Raw genomic sequence first — 22,801 nt, 5'->3', positions numbered from 1 at the left:
ATTTTATGAATGGAAAAGTGTTAAATATCCTTAAAGGTCAGAGCCTTCAGAATAGGCTCTTCTGTATATTTCAGGCTCTAGGCAACATTGTTTTACAAGCAAGATGAAGCCTAGGAGACAGAGCACAGGGTTAAGTCGAAGGAACAGATCTAATATGGAGTCAGATTTGTTCTTTTCTATTACCAGGGCAGAAGACACTTGAGGAATTAAATCCCTTTAAGTTAAAAATAAGTAATTCTTTAAAGGAATTTACATACATAGGTCGGAATGTGCATAGCATATCTGGAAAACACACAGATTGTAAACTGTGGCATCTCCAGGGAGGGCTGAAAGAAGAGAGGATGAGGGAAAACTTCTTTCACTTGTGTATTTTTGTGCTCTGTTTGAAATTTTTTAACCACATGCATGTATTTCTTTTTCAGTTAAAAAAAATGTGTAATGGAGCAAAAGAGTAGCAAGCTCAGCAAATACAGCAGCCATGGAATCACTGAGCCATCACTTTTGATTTCAGCCAGGAAGCATTTATTGACTCTCTCCTATGTGCCCAGTGCTGTTTTAAGACTTCTTTTATTTTTTTTTTCATAAAATAATAAAGTGCTATTCCTCACCCCTGCCCATGGCTGGTGGAAAACCAACTGAGTTTTTATTGAGTTGTTTTCCAAGAAGTAGAGATCAGTTATAAACAGAAGACATCTTCAGGGCAAAACAGGCGGAGTGGTTTTCCAGCAGGCCAGATAGCTATGAAGGGTTTTCAACAGAGGCACACAGAGGCTGAGAGAGAAAGCCTCCAGGACCCTACAAATAGCTGCCCAAAGTGCCTTCTCCATGGCACTACTGAAATAGGAAAGAAAAAATCTGACTCCATATTAGATCTGTTCCTTTGACTTTAACCCTGTGCCCTGTTTCCTAGGCTTAGTCTTGTTGGTTCTGCACCTTTTGTAAAACAATGTTGCCTAGAGCCTGAAATATACAGGAGACCCTATTCTCAAGGCTCTGACTTTGAAGGATATTAACACTTTTCTATTCACATAAAGATAACAAGTTACAGAATAGAAAACAACATTTGTTTGTTGGAGGTTTACACGGATGTGACCCAGGTGAAGAGCTGCAAGAACAAAGGATTCTAACAACAAAGAATTCATACACCAAGTTTGCAACAACCAAGCATTCCCACTTCCCATTTTTAATATAAGAAGAGCCTGAAATCTGACTTGGGGTGATGGTTCCCCAGGACATTATTCTACCATTTCTCCGCTGGCTTTCCAAATTAAAGTCGCTATTTCTTGCCCCAAAACCTGGTCTCCCGATTTATTGGCCTGTAATGCACGAGCAGAACAAGCCTGGACTCGGGAACACAGACATTGAAAGTACCCATTTGGTATATTAAATGACCTGCCTCTGCTCATCTTCCTGACGTTTTTTTCTCTTGACCACTCCTGCTATGTTTATGAAAAACCTGTCATGTGGACACAATTCCACCTCTAGCCACTACCCTTCCAGGTAAGAACTGATGCCAAGAAGGCAATGGAAGTTGCTAGAAGGTATTACCTGGACAAAATAGAGCAGAAGTGGGTTCTGGCTGATGTTCAGGAGCAGGCTGGAACACCTGACAAGATGTTATAAGTACGGATAGACAGCTGGGCACCAAAGGAGAAGCTTCTAAACTTCCATGAGGGACTTGTTGGATAGGAAGGAAAAGTCCCAGACTATAGCTCGGATCCCACCACGAGCTTCCTGGGCGAGTCTGGGCAAGTAATTTAAAATCTCTAGGCCCGTGCTGTCCAACATGGGAGCCACCAGCAACATGCAGGATTATGAAGTTATTCTGTAGCCAGACAGAATTATAAAAAGACACTTTATTGCAAAGGCCCAGCAGGTATAATATTTAAAAACGTTATTGGTTAGCTTGACCTAACGAGTTATTTTTGTATGTGTAGGTTTCTGTGGTTTGTAAGGCCTGTGACTAATGATTCCGTTACAGTGAAGTATTTTGATATTATAAGTTACTGGACACAGTACCCTCATATCAGAGTTGAAAAAAACTGATCCACATAAGCAAGGTGATCTGAATTATTAGTTATGAGCAGGGGCTCTGGGGCCAGCCTGCCTGAGTATAAATTCTCACTCTGCCTCCAGGGGGTTCTCTGTGAATCTTGGACAAATTATTGTTGTTTTTGTTGTCGTTGTTATTATTTGTGCCTCTTTTTCCTTACCTTTTAAGTAGCGAGGAATATGTAGACTCTATCTCCTACTGTGTTGGCAGGATTAAATGAGTAAACGTCTGTGCTGCCCACTTCCCTGGGTTTCAGCATTCTCCAGGCAATCAGTGCCAAACTCAGAGGCATTCTCCACTGTCTTCGTCAGTCTGGGATGCTGTAACAAATTACCGTGGGTCGGGTGGCTTAAACAACCAGCATATTCCTTATGGTTTGGAGGCTGAGACTTTCAAGGTCAATGTATCCTTGAGAGGATTACCAGCTCGAAGATGGCTGTCTTCCCAATATCTTCATATCCCAGAGAGCAGAGAGAAGCAAGCACTCTGGGGACTTGTATAAGGACACTAATCCCATTCATGAGGGCTCTACTCTCATGACCTCATTTTATCCTACTAATCACCTCCCAAAGGCCCCACCTCCCAATACCATCACCCTGGGAGATGGGGTTTCGACATATGGATTTTGAGGGGATGCAAACATTCAGTCCACACATCGGCTAAGTCTCCCCAACATGCAGTCATCAAACCTGTAGCTAATTTCAAAGTAATATTTATGTCTCTCTGCCCATTTCCATTCCTACATCCACTATCACTGAAGCCCTGTTACATTTTATTCCTTATTTTTCTGGTAGAGATTTAATTGATTCCTCTAACTCCAATGCTCCCCTCGCTCCAGTCTGCTTAACAGCCCTGCCAGGTAGGTCTTCCTTAAAACACCTTCCCAATTCACCTGGTTGTTTTTTAGTTGTAAATGTCAGAATCCTCTCCACACCCCATCCTATACCTTTAATCACTTACACTACGGCTCACTATGTTATTTTCCTCTTACCAATGTAAGAAATTTCCATAAGCTTAAGAGCTTAAACCAGCACAGATTTATCAGCTTATGGCTGTGGAGGTCAGAGATCCAACACAGTTCTCATTGGGCTAAATTCAAGGTAGCAGCAGGGTTCCTTCCTTCTAGAGGGTCTAGAAGAGAATGTTTCCTTGTTGTTGTTGTTTTTTTCCAGTTTCCAGAGGTCACCCACCTTCCGTAGCTTGTGCCCCACGACTTCCTCCATTTTCATGGTCAGCAGCCTTTCTGAACATTGCTCTATGGCTACACCTCCCTTTGATTTTAAACTCAGCTGGGAAATGTCCTCCATTTCAAGGACCCCTGTGATTACATTCGGCCCACCTGGACAATCCAGGCTACTCGCCCTATTGTCTCATCTCAGGATCCCCTTGTCCCATCCCATTCAGGCATTATGAATGTGGCTGTGACACTCACCTTGTGTAACATTTCCTCTCATGAGCATTTTATGGTTCAAGGCACATATGAATGACTTTTTGTTTTTCTTCCTTAGCCTTTCTACATTCAGTATGTCTGGTGAGATTATATGAATCCTTTTTATTTGTCCCCCTGCACTAATCTTTAATAATGTATCATGGGTTTAAAATGCTAACTGATAGACAATTTAGAAGACAGAAATCCTCTAAGATTTTTGTCCTAAAATATCTGTCATGCATTTTGCCATGTACAGTAACATGTCACAGGTGGCTACCCTGTGGCCGGGGAGGGACATGATTCTGCCATCACACTCCCCTCATTCTCACCAATGTGCTGATCACCTAACCAAGGACCTATGCTCCCCGCTTCGCTCACTTCCTCCTCCTTTCCATTGACTACCCTGTTCCCATCGCTTCCTTCATTCAGCACATCAGGATTTCATGACCACATTCTTCTCTAAATGGAATGGGTATCTTGAATCTAATGTCTGACAACTGTTCTTACTGTATATGCACACACTGACCTGCACATAACCCCGTCCAGCTCTTTATTTTCCTAGAATCTCCCAGAGGAATCAGTTCCATGATGATGGTGATGATGATGATGATACTGACAATGATGACACGGACCTCTCAAGGATTCTGATAAAGAGGGAATTAATAAAGGGAGGGAATCATTGCAAAATTGCCCCAGAGACAGGCTTAAAAGTAAATAACTGCTATAGTGTTTAATGAAATTGACTAATATTTAACTATTTTTAAAACTTTATATCACTGAATTTAAAATTTTAACGGGAATTCTCATTCACCAGTAACCAAGATTCAACTCTAGGACCAAAGTCTAAGGATTTCAATCTTCTAACAAATTGTCCACTAGCCTTTTAAACACGTGATCCTTTTAAAAAGCTTAGTGCTGGGCTGAAAACAAGCAGGATTCATATAATCTCACCAGACACAGTGAATGTGGAAAGACTAAGGAAGAAAAACAAAAAGCCATTCATAACGTCTTGAACTTCACGTTGCTTACAGGAGAAAATGTTAGCCAAGGTGAGCGTCACATCAACATGACGCCTGAGTGGGATGGGGAAGCTGATCTTCCTCATCAGACATTTATCCTGATTTGTTAGATGCCAACACAGTTTCCTCATTGGATTTGCTTCTAACAAGTATGGAAGAATTTACGTTCTACCAAAAGCAGTCTAAACATTTTCCCCTGCTGTCAGGTCTCTGGACTGAATGTCCCCACAAGAAGGACATGAATATGTTTCATAGGGAATTCTTCCTGAGAAGCAACAGGATTTTTCGAGGGCAGAACTGCAGGCCCACCATGGAGGGCTGGAGGAAGGCTAGAGGGGGCAATGGAAAAACAGCAGGAGTGAGTTCAGATACTACCGCTCAGGTCGCCAAAGACAGCATTGCTATCTCTGAGGATATGACATTCTCCCAAAAGTTCCATGAGTGAAGGTACCTGTGAACACTAAGCAGGTTGTTAAGAAACAGCAGCACATAATTTGCGTCACAGCTCAATTACAGTATGTTTTGATATTTGGAAAATAATTAGCCCATTTTCCTTTGAAACTGCAGCAGTAGCAATAGAAATAAAAAAGGCTGAGCCGTCTTGGAGACAACAATCAATAAACAATTCTAAATCTGCAGGATTCCTTGACGATATGCAAGCAATGAGCTAGATGTGTGCTGCAGATACCTCTTACTGCAGGGCTCACTCCTGCAAAGCATAGAACTAGTTTTCTCAGCAGACAGAGGGAACCAAGTCAAGATTCCAAATCTTGAGAGATTTACTATATGGCAGGAAAGATCACACAAGTACATCCAGCCAAATATGAATAAATGTAATCAAATATTATCAAATGTGATTGGAGCACAGATGAAACAGAAATTCCTTTCACCTGGGATCTAGAGAGACTTCTTCAGAAAATGTGGCTTTGGAGATGGCCAAAGACATGGGTGGAATTTTGGCAGAACAGGATGTAAGGAATTTTAAAACTGATTCTAAAATTCATATAAAAATTCAAAGGATCCCAAATATCCAAAACAATTTTGAACAAGAAAAACAAAGTTGGAAGACTTGCACTATCTGATTTTCAGCCTTTTTTTTTTTTTTTAAACTACAGTAATCAGAAAGTATGGTGTCGGTGTAAACCAGGAAAATAGAATAATGGAGCAGAATAGAATGTTCAGAACTAAACCAACACTTATATAGACAATTGATTCTCAAAAAGGATGCAGTGGAGAAAGGACCTTTTCAACAAGTAGTGCTGGAAGAATTAGATAGTGATATGCAAAAAAAAAAAAAAAAAAATTAACTTTGATCCACACCTCACAAAATATACAAAAATTAACTCACAATGTATCATAGATCTTAATAGGAAATCTAAAACTATAAAACACCTAGGAGAAAAAGCATAGGCTTAAGCTTTATGACCTTGGGTTTGGCAAATATTTCTTTGCTATGACACCAAAAGTATAATCTATTTTAAAAAGAAACTGATAGAGTGAACTTTATCAAAATGAAGACTCTTCAAAGCTGTTCAAAACACTGCTAAGCAAATGAAAAGACAAGCCATAGACAGAAGCTATTTGCAGATCATATATCTGATAAATTTCTCTCTTTGTATCTGATCCAGAGTAAGGAGGTCTCAAAACTCAATAATAATGCAAACACCTGAATGAATGAATGAGGCCAGAAAACACACTACAGTAAAGATATCCAGATGGATAATAAGCATATGAAAAGATGCTGATTAAAGATGCCATTAGTCATTAGAGAAATGCTTTTAAAAACCACAGTGAGATACTAGTACACATACATACAAGAATGAATACGATTAGAAAGACCGACCTTACAAAGTGCTGGTAAGGAAGTAGAGCAACCAGAGCTGATACACACCACAAGGAATTTACAATAGTACAACAATTTTGGAAAAGTCTTTAACAGTTTCTTTAAAAAAGGTAAATACCTATCTACCATATAACCCAGATATTCCTCATCTGGTGCTTTAGAAAAGAAAAGCATATGTCCATATAAAGACTTGTAACCAAATATTCACTGCAATTTTATTTATAATAGCTCAAGTTGTAAATAACCCATGCATCCATCAAGAAGTAAATGGAGAAACAAATGACGGTCTATCCAAACACTGCTCACAACAAACTATTCAGTAAAAACTCAGCACTAAACAATACTCTGCTATAAGAAAAATAAGCTATTAATACAGCAACACAGACGACTCTCAAAATAATTACGCTGAATGAAAGAAGTCAGACAACATAGAGTAGATACTGCATTAATCCATTCATACAAGGATCTTGAAAATGCAGACCAATATGTTGTGATGGAAAGCAGATCAATGGTTTCCAGGGGAAGAGATGGGGAGGGAGGGAGGGACAACAAATGGCAGGAGAGAAGCTTTGTGGGTGATGGGTATGTTCACTCTCTTCAATGTGGTCATGGTTTCTTGGGGATATACTTATGTCAAAACGTATTAGCTGTACACTTTATACGTGTGAAAATTACTTTGCCAAGTATACCTCAAAGCTGTTTTAAGAAAAAGGCACTTCAGTCCTGATCCACCTCAGCGCCTGATTGGAGCGACATGATCAGTCCCTCACCCTGTTTGCCTAACAGGAAGGTAGAAAACCTCTCACGGAAAATAACATATGGATTTTTCATTTGCAATGTCTGCCATGTAATAAAGAATTTCAAGACATGCAACATGTCAAGACTATATAACGGATAATATGAGAATAAGAAACATTAGACAATGGATGCAAACCCCCAGGTGATGTAGGCATCAGAGTTACCAATAAAGGCTATAAAATACTTTTAATATATTCAAGAAAATAAGGAAATTATGGGAGAATAGACAACAGGGTAAAGACTTTCACCAGAGAAATATACTGGAATGTATTTTTAAGAGAAATCAAACAGATACTCTAGAACTGAAGCTTTCAGCTCTGGAAACAGGTAAACAGAGCTAACTCGGATCCCTTTTAAGTAAAACTTTCAGTAATGCCGGGTAAAATACAGCAACAAATGTAACACAGAGCTAACTATGGAAAGAGAAGTTCCCAGGTGACAATACAAAGAGGACACTTAAAGCCCAGAGTGGTAATCTTGTGAGCTGATGCCACCACACCCTGGAGGGAAGGGGTTTTAATCTGCACATAAATAGAGATACAATGTCCATTTAGGAAAAAGGGTCCATACCAGATGTAGAAGACTCTTCCTTTATATCTATATAGTCAGAGACAGAGACGTAAAGTGGCAGCAGAGGTCACAGTGACACAGGGCCCTGGGCCAAGGAGTGTGAACACCTCTGCAAGCTGGGAAAGGTAGGAAGACGAATCCCTCCCTAGAGCCTCGGTGTGGAACGTAGCCTTGGCCACACGTTGGTTTTAGCCCACTGACAATGACTTTGCACTTCTGCACAATAGAACAGTGAGATGAATGAATGTGTATTGCTTTAAGCCACTGAGTCTGTGGTCCTTTGTTACAACAGCAAAAGGAAAGAAACTCAGGAACCAACATGAACATGAACCCCAAGCTGCCTGCTGTGCTGGCAGGAAGTTCTTTGTCTCTGAACCTGGGGGAGTCTCCTGTCTTCTGGCAGCATCCACAAACTACCTCATGCTAACTTGACAGCTTGCAGAGGGTTAAATCTTAACCCTGCACAGTTCTTGATATTTAGTTAATAAAAATGATGGTGTCATCATGGGTAATTTTCCATCTTTTAAATACCCTTCAGTCTTCTAATAAAGCTACCTCTAATTGAGAGACAGTGTAAATAGTTTTCAATCTTCATAATAAATAACTGTGGTTTTATTTGGTTACTTAAATTATGAATAATAATATTCACATTAGTAAAAGTTATTAAAATCAACATTGTTTAATGAAAATATCATTTCTTTTTGCATGAACATGTATTAACTACAATAAATGTTCCATGCTTTGTTCTACGATTTACTGTTAGAGCCTTAAAGAATAATATTTTCCTCAAAAGATATTATGGCAAAGGGATTTCTTTTGGTGGAACAGTTCCTACATCAAATCTGGTGCATGGCTCAGGCCACTGGGAACCTAGAGATGATAGATATTAGGAGGCATTATAAACACAAAATGATTTTTAAAGGAATTAAACAACTGGATGTGTGAAAACAAAGAATCTGAGAATATTCTAGTGAAATAAATGTATTTTTCAGCTTAAGCAAGACACTGGGTGAATAAATCTAAAATGAAAAAACCACCCAGAGATCAGCAGTGAGTCATGCATGCAGTGTGACTGATCAAAACCAAGTTGTTTCCAAACCAGTGTGCAGGCTTGATGCCTTCATGAATCAAGTCTGTGTGGCACCAGGCCATCTCGAATACATGTTGATGAGGTATTTATAAGCCCTTCACCATCCCAGCACAAAGCCCACACATGAGCCACAAGACCATCACCTACACATCTGCAAAACACACAGCATGGTGAATAGCACTTTTCTTGTTCAGTAGCCGGTGGCAGGGCACTGTGAGCAGACAGAGATACAGGGACACAGAGACACAGAGGCACTGCCCCTCACTCAGCTGATAACCTTCCGTGCATTCCTGGGGACAGGATTGTCATAAAATGCACCATGGATTGATCCTCCTCCTAGGAAAGGAACGGTAGGTCTGTCCTCAGGTTGGAGCAAGGGTGGCCGGAGGATCTCAGAAGAGCTGTTTCAGCACAACCAATAGAAATGTCGGCCACCGTGACCACGAGAGACAGGTCTCCTGCCATCCCGGTAGGCACTTGGGCTCCTGACAAAAGCTGGGCTCAGTAAAGGCTTGAGTAGAAGGCACAGACCTGAGGGATGCCCCAGCAAGAGACAGGAGGTAGGGCCTGGTTTATACTGCTCTGGGTGTATCCCAGCCTCATCCGAATACGAAATCAGAAATTTGCAAAACAGCAGAGCTGGGATGGATCATCTACTCCAGACTCCTCACCTTACAGTTTAAAGGGTGGCAGCCCTGGGAGGCAAAGCAACGTGCTAAAGGCAGAGCGTGGAAGTGGCAGCGCCAGATGAAACGCACCATGGCAACCCCCGTTCAAGGCCGCTGACACTGAGGACGGGGCCAAGGTTTCCAACGAGGAGAATGAGACAGTGTAAATACTTTGTTCCCCCCAAAACCCCAAATGGCACAAAAACTAAGGCACAAAAACTCACCTTAACTAGCTCTCTTCTGAGGGGGCTCTCTTCTGTCTCCGTCTTTCTGTCTGTCTCCATTTCTCTCTCTCAGACACAAACACATACAATTTTGTGAAAGGGGACTTCCTGCCATACAAAGACAGACTTCACATCTTCAGAGAAACACTTGACAAAGCACATTTCCAATTCAAGTCTTTGTGTGAGGTCTGGGCAACTGGCTTATTTTCTAGAACAATCGGTGGTTCCAAAATCAGGAGATCATCTTCCCCAAAGGAAGAGTTCTGGTCCGTGTTGATGAAGCTGGGGGTGTCACATTTCATGAGCCCGTTCGGCTCCTCCTCTGGCCACCTGCTGCATCTGATGGCTTCCTGGAGCCGAACATCACTGTCAAGGGCTATGGTTGGGATACCAGCTTTGGCCTTGTCCAAGCGGTCCACTTCATTGACGTAGCAGTGAAAGAGGGACCTAGATTCGTCATTGTGCTGCCAGAGAACCCCTTGGGCACCAGCGGTCTTCCAAAGTCCGAAACAAAGCTGTTCAGTCTGAATCTCTTCTCGGGAGACTCCGCATTTCAATAAAGAAAACCAAAATAAAAGATCGCTCACACTCTAGCTCGGTGACCTGAAGACTTATAGTTTTTGATATCTGCTGAGAGCAAATCCCTGCACAGAGCATGCTGACAAGCACTGGAAGTGAGAGACATCACTTTCGAACACATACAATTACACCCAAGGCAAAAGTCTCGTGAGGGCCCTTGGACCATCGTGAAAAGACATCCCTCCCTGAGAATCCTCAATACTGGTGCATCGCACACCAGTGTTTCTCAGTGGGACACTCAGATCATCTTCATCAGAATTAGTTAAAGTGCTTCTTAAAATGCAGAATTCTGGGGTGCACACCCTCAGAGTCTCCAGAAGTAGGGACCGGCAGCCTGTATTTTCATAGCCCCCAAGATCACTAAACATGCTCAGGTTTAGCACCGCGGTCTACATCGGGTCACCTGAGCATCGAAAATGCTGTCTCATGGGGTGGGGGGGTGCCATGTGTGTCAGTGTGCTGTCCTACCCACGTGTCTCCCCTGATTCTCAGAACTGACTGTGCAGTCCCATTGGGCAAGAAATACCACCATTTCACAATGCATACGCAGGGCGCCTGACTGACAGATACAATCAGTGCTAGGAAAGGGGACAAAACTCAGGTTCCTCGTCGCTTGTTTCACTTACTGTGGGACAAATGATCAATTCAAGGGTAATAAATCAGTGTATGAGTGAATAACATGGCTCTCGTTAGTCCCACGAGTGCCTGGAAGAGCGAGCCTGGGCACACTGAGAATCATAACAGCCCATCTACTTAATTGTCATCCTCCCCAGATTTATGTAAAGGTTACTTCCACCCAGGCAGTGACCCCTGAAGGGCAAGAATCATGTCTGAACACACTCTCAAATCCAGAACAGAACCTGACAACAATTAGGCTCTGGGGTCTGTGTTTAGCGAGTGTGGAATCTCAGTGATGCCAGCTCTTAGACCTTGCCTTCCCATCCCACCCCTCACGATATGGCCCTTATGACCAGCTCTCCCGGGGCTGGGGCCACGGAACCCATTTACAGGACTGGAAGAATCTGATCATGTAAACCATCCCCCAGATTATCATCAAGAGTCACCTGCATTTCAGGGATCAGTAATCCCAGAAGCTTTGCAGTTCAGGCAGGTTAGGGATTTTTATATCAGCTCTGTCTTCTACTGTGACTGCCTGGGTGACATCAGACAAGGAATTCTCAAAAGCCTGAGCTTTTCCTTTCAGGAATAATCTAAATAACAAATCTCGTTGACCACTCAACAAGTGTGATGTGAAGATCAATGATTTACACAGGAGTACAACATTCACTAGGTCATGGATTTAGAATCAGAGAAAAATCATTTGAGAAAGATTGACAGAATGTAGCTTTAATGCAAATTTAAGTATTCTTACCTTTCAGTAAATCATCTTCTTCCCCAACTTATCACTTCACCCAAGTTTAAAAGATGTTTGAGAACAGGGATGTGTGTGCCAGCAATCTGGGACCCAATAACCTAAAATGTCACCTAGGAAAAAGAGGGGAGTAACACATTTGTAAAAAGCATGGTGAGGATGGCGGGGCCATCCCCCAACTCCAGACTAAGAAGCTCTAAGTAATAGATTTCCTGCCTGCCTGGGGCATCAGCTGATGTGAAAACCCACCCAGAAACCTCACTGTCCAGCAGCTCCTCCGTAACACAGGCTACACTTTCTCAGAATTAAGAATTGGGGCCAGTAACCACTTCGCTGAAGAATAAAGACAAAGAAGAAGAAGAGAGTTCTGCCCCTCCCCAGGGGAGAGCCCAGACCTTGGGCTGCATGCACTGAGCCCACCTCTCAGGAGAAGGATAAACTGGAGAAGGGCGTCCTGCGAAACTGGGGCAGCAAATGTTGAGATGGGAACAAATTGACCGGCTGGCCAGGGACAGCCCCCTCCGTCGCTGCCTTGGCGGCTGCCTCCGCCCCCTCAGCACATCCTGCCCACTTCCGGTGGTTAAGCTGTCAGGGAAACAGTGCTTTGCGGCCTGGGGCAACAGAGGCTGCCCCCAGGCCAAGCTGCGGGGGAAATGGGATCTAAACCATCAGCTCCCAAGCGGCAAGCTCCATACCCCCGACAACAACCCGCCGCCCCCGCACCCTACAGCACCCCCGGGGCAATATGTCCTGGAGAAGGGTGACCCGGGAATGAGGGGCAGCAGACGCCACCCCCACGTCAGGCCTCCAGAGAGATGGGAGCTTATCCTCCAGCCCGCCAGGGGCAGACCCCCCTCCTCTCCAACCCCTGATGTCACCGCGCCCACCTCCCAGGAGCAACCTGACCGGGTGTGGGGTTTCAGGCTAATCTTGGGCGGGAGAGGCCGTCCCCAGGCCAGGTCAGGGGAGAGGAGAAGAAGTGGCCCCATTAGGCGGGGCAGCCGGCCGTCGCAGCTGCCTCTGCCCCTCGACAGCATCGCGCCCGCCTCCCAGGAGCAAGCTGACTTGGAGACGGGCATCCGGCTTCTAGGGCAGCAGAGTACGCCCCCAGGTTTGGCCGTGGGGAAGAGGAGAGCAAATTGACAGGCTCCGCGCTGCAGGTCCTCTATCCCTGCCGTCGCCTCCCCCACACCTTAAAGGCACCGCCCAGGGCGCCCCTCCCCCAGCAGGCTAAATGGGACAGGTGTGTCTGGTGATCTGAGGCAGGAGAGGCCACTCCCACACCAGGCCATCGGGGAGAAGGGAGCCAATCCACCAGCTCCCCAAGGCAGCCCCCTACCCCCACAGCAGCCACCGCTCCTGCCCCCTGACCTCACGGTGGCCGCCTCTAGGGAGCAGGCTGACCTGGAGATGGACGCCCGGCGAACTAGGGACAACAGGGACCGCCCCCAGGGCAAACCGTGGGGAGAAATGGGAGCAAATGGACCGGCTCCATGGGAAAACCTGCCGCTGCTGCCACCACCCCCAACGTAACACGCCCGCCTCCTGGGGCCAGGCCGACTAGGATACACGTGTCTCTTAACCCAGGGCAAGAGACACCGCCCCCAGGACAAGCCGCGGGGAAGATGGGAGCAAATGTGCCCGCTCCCCCGCTGCAGGCCCCCGACCCCCGCCACCCGTGCACCCTGACTACCCTGCCTCCCGCCCCCAGCAGGCAAAGTGGGAAAGGGTTGTCCCGGGACCTGGCGCAGCAGAGGCTGCCTGCAGGCCACGTGGCACAGACATGGGAGCTAATCCTCAAGCTCCCCCGGGGCAGCCTCCCTATCCCCGCAGCCACCAACTTCCCAGCCCCCTGAATGCACCGCACCCATCTCCCAGGAGCAAGCTCACCTGGAGTCGGACCTCAGGCAAATCTCTGGCGGCAGAGGTCGCCCCCAGGCCAGGCCGCGGGGGAGAGAAGAAATGGAGCAGCTCCCTGGAACGGACCCCAACCCCCAGCCGCCGCCGCCGCCGCCGCCTCCCAGGACCAAGCTCACCTGGAGACCGGCGTCCCGCCTCTACGGCAGCAGAAGCCGGCCCTGGCTCCGCCGCGGGTGAGAGCGGAGCGAATTGACCGGCTTCCGCGCGGCAGCCCCCCTATACCCGTGGGCCCTGCAACTTAACGACACCGCCTCCACTCCCCACTCAGCAAGCTGAGTGGGACAGGTGTGTGCGGCGACCTGGGGCAGCAGAGGCCGCTCCCAGGCCCGGCAGCCGGGAGAAGGCAGCTATTCCATCAGTTCGCCAGGGGCAGCCCCGCTCCGCCCCCTTGCCGCTGCCACCGCCCCCTGACCTAACCGCCCCACCACCCAGGAGCAAGCTTACCTGGAGTCCAACATCTGGCGAATCTCCGGCGGCCAACGCCCCCCCAGGCCAGGCTGCAGGGAAGAGAAGAAATCGACCGGCTTGCCCGGGCAGCCTCCCACCCACCGCCGCCGCCGCCGCCGCCGCCCCCTCCGACACCCCAGACAATTGCACTAATCTCCCGGGGTCAGGCTGACTGCGAGGATGTGCACTTGCCTTCTGACCCTGGCCACGTGCCTGAGCACCTTCCTGCACCCCTACACTCCCTGTACCTCTGCACCCCTGCCACTCTCTGCCCTTCCGCACTGCCTGCACCCCCGCATCCCCTGAACTGCCTGCACCCTCCACAGCCCCTGCACCCCTGCCACCACTTACACCTTTGCACTGCGTACACTCCTGCACCTCTGCTTGTCCCACACACCACCTCTTGGGCCTGTGGCAGAGTCTCTGCTGTTAGACCAATGCACAGGAACTCACATCTTTGCCAGTATATGATGCATCAGTGGACGTCTGGGGTTGGCTGCAGGAAGGTACATGTTCCCGGTCACTAGCCTGGGCCACTAGGGTGATCTCTGTGAGGTCACCCAGGACGGGCTCAGAGATGCTGTTCTCTGGGAAGAGAGGAGTTGAAACCGGTCTTGAGGGCAGAGCTGTGCTCACCAGGTCGTCCACGCTTCATGTTTTACACAGGGTTTCGGAGAAGTGAAATGGATCCGGCCAAGTAAGACCGGCCTGCTGTGCGCCCACCTCAGTCCTGGGCTCTGAGGCAGACCGACTGACTCCCACCATCAGGACACAGTTTGGGCACCTGAATGGTCCCTTGGAGGCATCCTATCACTTCTCAGGAAGAAGTCTGGCTGCTTCCACCCTATGGCCCTCCCTCCCACTGTGCTGGCCTCAGGAAGGTTCCTTATTTGGGGAAGAAGGCAGCCAACCCCCTACCCCACCCCTCACCTTTCTCTAACCCAGGCTGGTGCTTTCTCTGCCCTTCAGAGTCTGGAAAGCCATTTCTCTTCAGGTATGTCCCTTCTGAGATGGACTTGCTTCCACTCAATTCTAGGCGAGGATGCACCATGGAATGCACTGGGTAAGAGAACCAAAATAAATAGTTTCTTCTGTGAGGTTTTCTGTTTATCTACTGGGGCTGGGCTGTGTGTAGTTTGCTACAGCTATTCGTGCGAGAGGCTAAAGCCACCCGTGTGTCCTTGTTTTCATCTCCCCTCTGTCTTTGGGTATTCCCTAGACACTCCTGAGACATTTACTTCTTTTAATTTTATTCCTGTTATTGCACAGGGGCCCTACTGACATGGAGGTAAGGTGTTGGGGGAGCGGGACAGAGCAGGGCATCTGTAGTCCTGTGATTAGTTCTCATTGAGCCTGTGCCCTGAGCTGTGACCTCCACAAGTGTGTCTCTTTCCCCCACCCCAATTTGGGTGACACAGAATGTATTTCCCTTCCCCCAGGTAGGTTAGGCTCTGGTAAAATAATTTCTCATAAAAAAAAAAAAAACAAAAAAAACACAACCCCCCACAATGGAAGAGAATGTTCTGGGTGTATTTCAATAGAGCTATTTTTTCCTTTCCTGGCAGGAACCATGAGGAGTTTTCCTATGATCTTCACTCTGAGAACAGGATACGGTCCTGGAGGTAAAATGCATGAAAAAGAGCAGGGGGCCCCTCTGACTGGCCCCCTGGAGTTGTCACACTCGGACTTCCCCCCGCTGAGCCTCCAGCTGGCTTCAGGGATCTGTTAAATCTGCCTGCCCCCGGGGTTCTTACAAAAGCGGGTTCTGCCCTGGGAGCTGTGACTCTCCAAGCCTGCCAGGCTGCCTCTCTGTGTTGGGAGCAGCTTTCCCCCTCAGTTTTCTTGTGGATCTAAGAAGAGCAGTGGGTTTGCAGCTCCCTCAGCTCTGGTGTTGTTTTCAGGACAGAAGGAGCAACTTCTGAGCTCCACACGAGCTGGACCAGAGGCTGGAAGCCTCCCCTCCTCTGCCTCCATGCAATCAGTGGCTGTGGTTCTGGCCGAGTTTCTGAAGATGTGGATTTAAACACACACATCCCAGCCCCCACAGGAACACACAGTCCCATAAATCCCTACAACTTCCACTGGTAACTACGGAACTGATGAGGACACGGGTTTCGGGGCTGCAGAGGCCTGACTGTATGACTTTCTCCGTGGCCTATTAATGTGGTTGTTATGGGCCTTGTCTGAAGTGGCTTGCTTACCGCACCTGGTACATGGGAAATATAAAATAAGTACTAGAACCTCCACTTTTTCTCCCTCTTGGGCCTTCCAACCTAAAAAGTAATACGTGAACTCAGACGGCCTAGTCACCACAATGATGTCCGACCAGCCCGGCTCTCCTGAGTGATGGACACTGACTTGCGCATTAACTCAGAACAGTAGGGGAACCGCCTTCCTCTAACTGGGCCTCTCCCCACAGCAGGCACGCCCTCAGCTGAGAAGGGGCCAACTCCCCCATTGAGGTGTGTGCTGGTGGCTTCAGTGTGACCTGGCCCTGCCGGGACATGAACCTGCAGTGAGGTGGAGTGTCAGGAGGAGGGGGGGTCCCTGCTGGGGCAGCAGGGGGCCCGGTAGCACCCTGCGCAGCCTGGTGCCTGGGGCTCCCCAACATCTCCTACGGCCCCCGGGTCGGCTCTGGTCTGGGCCACTCCATGCACCCTCCCAGTATCTTTTCATTAAGTCCCTTTTTTGCTTTTATCAGCCAGAGGTGGCTTCTGTTGCTTGTTCAGTGAAACAGTGCATCAGGAAACCAGACTATTTCTAAGATCAGTAAAATACGAACTTTGGTCAGCTCGCCGGGCAGACCGTGCAGCACAAATTCCCGCACAGGGGTGTGCAAATGCCTTACGTGAAGGGTCCTCATCATCTGTCTTCAGAGATACAGAAGCTCGTGGTTCAGGTAAAACCTCAGGGAGGGATTGAGGAATCCAAAGCTGGTTGGTTTCAAAGACTAACCGGTCGGACCAGACCCCTGAGCTGTGGTCAGAAGCCTGGCTCAATGTCACGCAGACTCAGCACCCTAAGTGTCCGGTGGGGCCGGTGCTGTTTCCTTTACAGGCTCTCGTTTGGGAGTCACTGTAGCCCCTTACACTCAGCAGGGAATCCAGCCCTCTTAGCCCCCACCCTGAGTGCTCCATGACACAAATCTCGGGAGTGTTTAATTTTCATCTTTGTTTAGGAGGATGGAGGTGGGGCAAGAGGAGAGATAAATTCACACTTAGTGACACCAAGTCACAGCCAGTACCTCCTCCTCGGAGAGCTATGTGCTCCCACAGTGGTGGCTGGGGGGCTGGGCAGAGCCCCTCCTCTGGTCACAGAGGGACTCACTCCTCTGACTGCAACTGATGGGTTGGACAACCAATCCAGAGGGGACAGAGCATCTTTCCCGGGAATTTGGAACTGACACACAGAAATTAATTTCACTCATCTGGGGATTGGGAGGAGGGTGGGAATCAAATGAAACCAGAGCAGGAGAGAAAGTTACAAGTGAATGAGAGAGAGACAGAGAGACTGAACTTGTGAGAGTAAATAGTGTGAAGGAAGGATAACAATCAGGGCACAGAGGAATTCCAGCTCCTGGCTGTCTAGTGTGTCCCACCCAGCCCATCAACAAACCTGCGGGATGGTTAACATCATTCCAGTTTTGCAGATTAGGAAACAGGCTGAAAGAGAGGGGGTTGGCTTTGGGTGCACAGTTAATTTAATTGCCACTGGACCCCTCACTTCCCACTGCCTGAAGGCACCATGATCCTCACAGGGACCCTGCAGTGCTGACAGCCTAGCACCCTGATCAAAGGGACCCTGCGGGAGTGGGAACCTCTCTGAGTTTGGAGAGTTCCCTGCACCGAGATTCCATGCATCAGCCGGCTCCCGCTCACCCCAGGTTAACGTCTCCCCAGCTGTGTAGTCCCCCGACACGCTTCCCTCCCTGCCAGGCACCTCCGTTCTTACCACCGAGTGTACTGCAGGAATTCAGGCACAGGGATGCCCAAAGCAACACGAGCCCACCGGCTGTACAAACAGCAGACTCCCAGCCCCACCTGGGCTCCATGGGGATAGTAGGTGTCCTCACCTTTCATGTACCTAAGGCAATCTGTTTCTTCAGCTGGAGGCTATAGAGAAAAATAAAAGGTCCAAAACATTGTTCAGTGAGGAATTCCTCCAAGGACCTGACTTCAGAGTCTACAACCAGTTGTGCTGGCCGCTCTTACCCCCGGACTTTGGGTGAGGTGGATTATTGATCAGCACAATCGCCGGTGGCCCAGCTCCTGGGCTTGGCTGCCCAGAGGGGGCTGGGGGAATGGGTAAGGCCAGGGCACTCAGGAAGAGCATAGAGGACCTGACATCTCGCCTCCGCAGTTGTAAACCCTTCCCCAAATCTCAAGGCATCGGACAGAGTGCAGCCACCACAATAATGAGATGTTCCCATCTCTTCACTCACTCCTGTTGGTTCACTTACGTGCTGAGCATCCACTGGGTCACAGGACATGACACACAGGATGGCCGATGGGACAGGCTTGGTACTTCCCCCTGGATCCTGTTCAATCTGATGGAAGAATGATCACTCATAAACTGTTTCTCAAAAGGATACATAGACAGGAGACAAACTGCAGAGTGAATCAAATTTTAAAATATAAATGAAGATCCCCCAGTCTCCCCGCCTAAGGTTAACAGCATAAAGAAAATAGATCTTGCCTTTGATCACCAAGGGAGTGGTCACCCTCTCTCAGGAGGAAAGGAGAGTTAATCTTTGAGCAGGACACAGAAGTGCTCCATCGAATTGGACCAGGACCTCTGCATTCATTCAGCAAATCTGTATAAGCTCCTACTACTTATGGGAATCTAGTAACTATACCCATTCCCAAGGGTCTTGGGCTTTATTAGTCAACAAAATAGACACGACTCCCCATCACTGGGGGCTCAGAGTTTTAGCAGAGAAAACAGGCAACATGATGGGGGTAGCAAGAGCTTGGGGAAAAATAAGAGTGATATGAGCAAACTCAGGTGATGGTGGTGGGGTGGGAGGCAGGCAGGAGGGAATAAGGCAATCCTGGCAGATCTCAAGGAGTAATGAACTTGAAGCAGAATAGATCCGGAGGAAGAAGGAAGAGCCGGAGCCAGAGGCCCCCAGAGTGATGGGGAGAGTGTGGGCGGAGAGGCAGAGCAGGCCGGGTCCTGGAAGACTTTGGGACGACTTTGGCTCCTAATGGAATGGTGACCCTTTTAGTGAGTTTTGATGGGATGGGTGATGTCCAATTTATGCTTTTGTTTTGGGTTTTCTTGGGAGGAGGTTAATTTATTTATTTTAGTGAAGGTGCTGTGGTTTGAACCCAGGATCTCATGCATGCTAAGCATGCACTGTATCACTGAGCTACACCCACCCCCTCAAATGTATGCTTTTATAGGCTCCCTCTGACTCTGTGTGGATGAGATTGTAGAAAAGCAAAGATGGAAGAAGTAGGCTATTTGGTGTCCAACAAGGGGCTGAAGGTGGCTCCTAGGAGGGTGGGGAACAGGGAGTAGGTGGTTAATGAATTCAGAGTAGCCAGAATTTTCTAACAAGCTGGATTTGCTGTCTGTGTGTGTGTAAGAGAAAGAGAGAGAAAGAACATGGTTCCAACATCTGGACCTGGAAAATGGGATGGATGTCCTCTCCATCCACAGGGGATGGGACAAGATGGGGCTGAGCAGGTGGAAAGGGGCTGGAATCAGCTCAGTTCTTCAATGTCATGATGAAGGAGTCTATTAGATATTGCCACAGAAATGCCTAATAGGTAGAGGAGTCTGGGGGTTTTTTTTCTTTCTTTTTAACATTAAAAAATATAATTTAAATGTATTAATTTTATTATGTGAATGGATTTGGAACTTTATTTCATGCCAAGTTATATGTTATAATAGCCAAATGGAAAATATATCAGAAAAGGGGAGAAATGAGGGCTTTCACATAAACTGACTGTCCATAACGTAGGTAAAATTTCAATGAAACAGTCTTCAGTGCAAAAACCTCATCTTGGTGTTACATAAAATTAAATGAAAAAGGACTATGTTGATGTATCATTATTTCATGTTACATAATAGCCCCAAACAAACACACTGTTTAACTATGAGGCTTGTAGAAATACTATTCACTTTATTGACATAAATACAGAAATGCAGAAAGGTTCTAAGGTAGAATAAGCATCTTAGTGGAAATAATAGAGATCTGAGCATTTCACATGATATGTATGGACTGATTCAAAATTTGGAAAAGTAATTTACACAGTAGAACATATGTATGAATGTGAAAGCAAGATGAATGAAAGAGAAAGAATATGAGTATCAGGGAGAGAGTTCCAAATGGAAAAGGCCAATCAGGGAGTTTTGGACAAATCGAGAAATTGATGGCATGTCAATTTCCAAGTCTGGTTGCTTCCACCAAAAGTATAGCAGTGAGATAGAGGAGAGACCCAGGACCCAACTCCGAGGCACATTCGCAGTAAATATTTGGAAAAAAGAGGAGACGTTGGCAAAAGACCAGCCAGTGGATCGAAAGCAGAGCGATGGGCTGGAGGCCAAGTGAAGCAGGAACACGGGGGAGGAGAAATGGAAGAGCTGGGTCAAATGCTGCCAAAGGGCCACGCATGATGAAGACTAAAAACTGACCACTATATTTAGCAACGTGGGGTCACTGATGGCCTTGACAGAGCAGTTTCCATAGAGCGAGAGATCAGGGGAAAAGCCAGAGTGGGTGCAAAAGGGAATGGCTCAAGAGAATATGCAGACAGTGAGTTTAAACGACTCATTAAAGATTTGCTGCAAAGACATGGGGTGGCAGTTGGTGGGGGCCAATTAGAGTCAAGGAGTGCTGTTTGTTTCTTTTAAGAGGATGGACTTTTATATACTGATAGGAGCCAACTAGCAGGAGAACAAAATAGATGAGGTAGTGACAGAGAGGATGGATGTGGGAGTGACAGCCCGGAGAAGATTGTATGGATGGGCCCCCTGGTGACTTTTGGATGATCTGGCTTTCGATGTCACCTGTAATAAGAGGTGGGGCAGCGAGAGTGAGGTCACAGACATCAGAAGGCGAGCGGATGTGCTGGGAGTTGCTGGTGAAAGTTCTTTTCTGTTGGCTTCAGTTTGCTTGGTCAAAGTAGAAAAGTAAACTTACCAGCTGAGGGACGAGAAGGAAGAGTTACTGGAGTCATGAGCAGAAGATACGAAAGAGCCTTCAGGGACAATGGGACAGTGAAAAGAGCAGAGGGAGACTGGGGTAGTGTGCTCCCAGAAAGTTACGTTTTATCTTTGAGGTCCCCATGTGTTGGATGTGTGATTGCCCTTCCTGCTGTCTACGAAATAAAAATTGAGTATGGTTCAGGGAAAATGCTATTTCATTCTAAGAGGCTGCCTGTTTCTCAGGAACGGTCATCTTAAACTGCAAACACTACAAAAATGTTGAAAAGAAGAACTTGTGTACCCAATGACCCACTATTTTCTATAAATTTGGTTGCTATTTAGTTCCCCTATCAATACCACAGAACCGATACTGCCTAGGATGGAGATACATCGATGCTTAAATGGAAATGAAATCTGTATCTTTTTCCTAAACTCCATGGCTTCCTTAACATCCCATTCCCCTTGGAATTTAGGGGTGTCCGGTATAAGAAATAAGAAACAGTTTGAGAAAATCCCGGCTCAGAATTACACAGCACAACCTCGCTCAGAAGTATACAGCCATAAAAATGTTTAGAAGCAAAACTCCATAACTACTCTTAAAGAATTTTGCAAACCTGGGCCTGCCCAGATGTTTCCAAACTGGAAAGGTACTCCAATCAGTTGACCGGTACGGGAACCAGAGGCTGGTCAGCCTTTTCTGTAAAAGCCAGAGAGTAAATATTTTCAGTTTTGCAGATCATTTTGTTGTAACCATGCAGGTCTGCAATAAGAAAGCGAAGAGCACTGGGAGACACGAAACAAATGGGCATGCCCACACCCTCCCTTCCACTCAGGGCAGCTTCTCTGTGGTGGGGAGCTTTGCCACAATGACTTGTTTCTTTGTTTCCATTGGTTTCTTTGTTTCCACCTTACTGCTCAAACTCAGAACTTCAAGTGAGCCTGGTCCTTCAGCATCCATGCAGAAAGAAGGCTGAGCGGGGGTGGGGATCCCACCTGACAGAGAAGAGAGATGGCTTGTCACCATGACATGAGACAATCACACCTTCCGGGGTGAAAGGGAACAAAGATAAGGGAGGGGCACAGCAGTGGGACCCCTGGGTCACCTGCCAGGCTTGCTCTCCCTCCACGGCCACCCTGGGGGCCTGGGTGGTGTTGGAACTCAGCTACAGTGATTAGGCTGAGGGGACTCAGGATAAAGGACCCTCCGTCTCCACACCGGGTTCCAAACGCAGCCTCCCTAAATCTACCCTCTGAATTTCTGGAACTCAGCTGGAAGAATACATGATCAGGCCAGACCCAGAGCCCAAGCCAAACACGACAAGGGTCACGTGGGGTTGTAACCCCGTGCTCAGCGGTCGGGGTCTCCTTGCAAATCTGCAGAAATCCCTGTTCTGCCTCATTCCTGGGAGAAACCCCACATCTCTTCCTGCTCTGTCTGTTCTTCTCTTGAGGCTATTGTCCTGGAGGGATGCAGAGTCCTTGAACCTGGCCCTCCAAACGTACATAAGCAGCCTGTTCAATAAAACAAATTATGCACTTTTTCACATTTGCCAGTTTTTTGATTCCAGAAAGGCTGCGGGACTCTTTCTCACTGTCTCCTGTGCCCCCACCACTTGGTGGCCCTCTCCTCATGG

At 47.2% G+C, this 22,801-nt stretch overlaps 1 protein-coding gene across 33 annotated transcripts in view; it reads right to left on the bottom strand.

Moving 5' to 3' along the window:
- Positions 1–22,769, bottom strand: part of LOC141573361 (uncharacterized) — an 89,639-nt gene extending 66,870 nt beyond the window's left edge. For 9 of the 33 annotated variants that reach the window (XM_074341467.1, XM_074341469.1, XM_074341470.1 and 6 more), the window contains exons 1-12: positions 21,782–22,751; positions 21,030–21,165; positions 18,472–18,558; positions 17,964–18,124; positions 17,628–17,674; positions 14,943–15,071; positions 14,466–14,599; positions 14,010–14,062; positions 12,066–12,230; positions 11,646–11,758; positions 9,695–10,238; positions 2,214–2,373 (exon numbers count right to left, since the gene is read on the bottom strand). In XM_074341467.1, coding sequence (XP_074197568.1) covers positions 11,755–11,758; positions 12,066–12,230; positions 14,010–14,062; positions 14,466–14,599; positions 14,943–15,071; positions 17,628–17,674; positions 17,964–18,124; positions 18,472–18,558; positions 21,030–21,071 — 822 coding nt within the window. In that variant the 5' untranslated portion in view covers positions 21,072–21,165; positions 21,782–22,751 and the 3' untranslated portion in view covers positions 2,214–2,373; positions 9,695–10,238; positions 11,646–11,754. Of the gene's footprint in view, positions 1–1,548; positions 1,826–2,213; positions 2,374–4,008; positions 4,127–6,168; positions 9,204–9,694; positions 10,239–11,645; positions 11,759–12,065; positions 14,063–14,363; positions 14,600–14,942; positions 15,072–17,627; positions 17,675–17,963; positions 18,125–18,471; positions 18,559–21,029; positions 21,166–21,781 lie in introns of those variants that run through there. The other 24 variants (XR_012499041.1, XR_012499038.1, XR_012499040.1 and 21 more) reach the window with 18 other exon arrangements.
- Between the last annotated feature and the right edge of the window lie 32 nt (positions 22,770–22,801).

Source organism: Camelus bactrianus, chromosome 15, assembly GCF_048773025.1.
Source record: "Camelus bactrianus isolate YW-2024 breed Bactrian camel chromosome 15, ASM4877302v1, whole genome shotgun sequence".
Classification (NCBI taxonomy): domain Eukaryota; kingdom Metazoa; phylum Chordata; class Mammalia; order Artiodactyla; family Camelidae; genus Camelus; species Camelus bactrianus.
The sequence above is the reverse complement of the archived record's forward strand: the minus strand, read 5'-3'. Positions and strand labels throughout refer to the sequence as shown.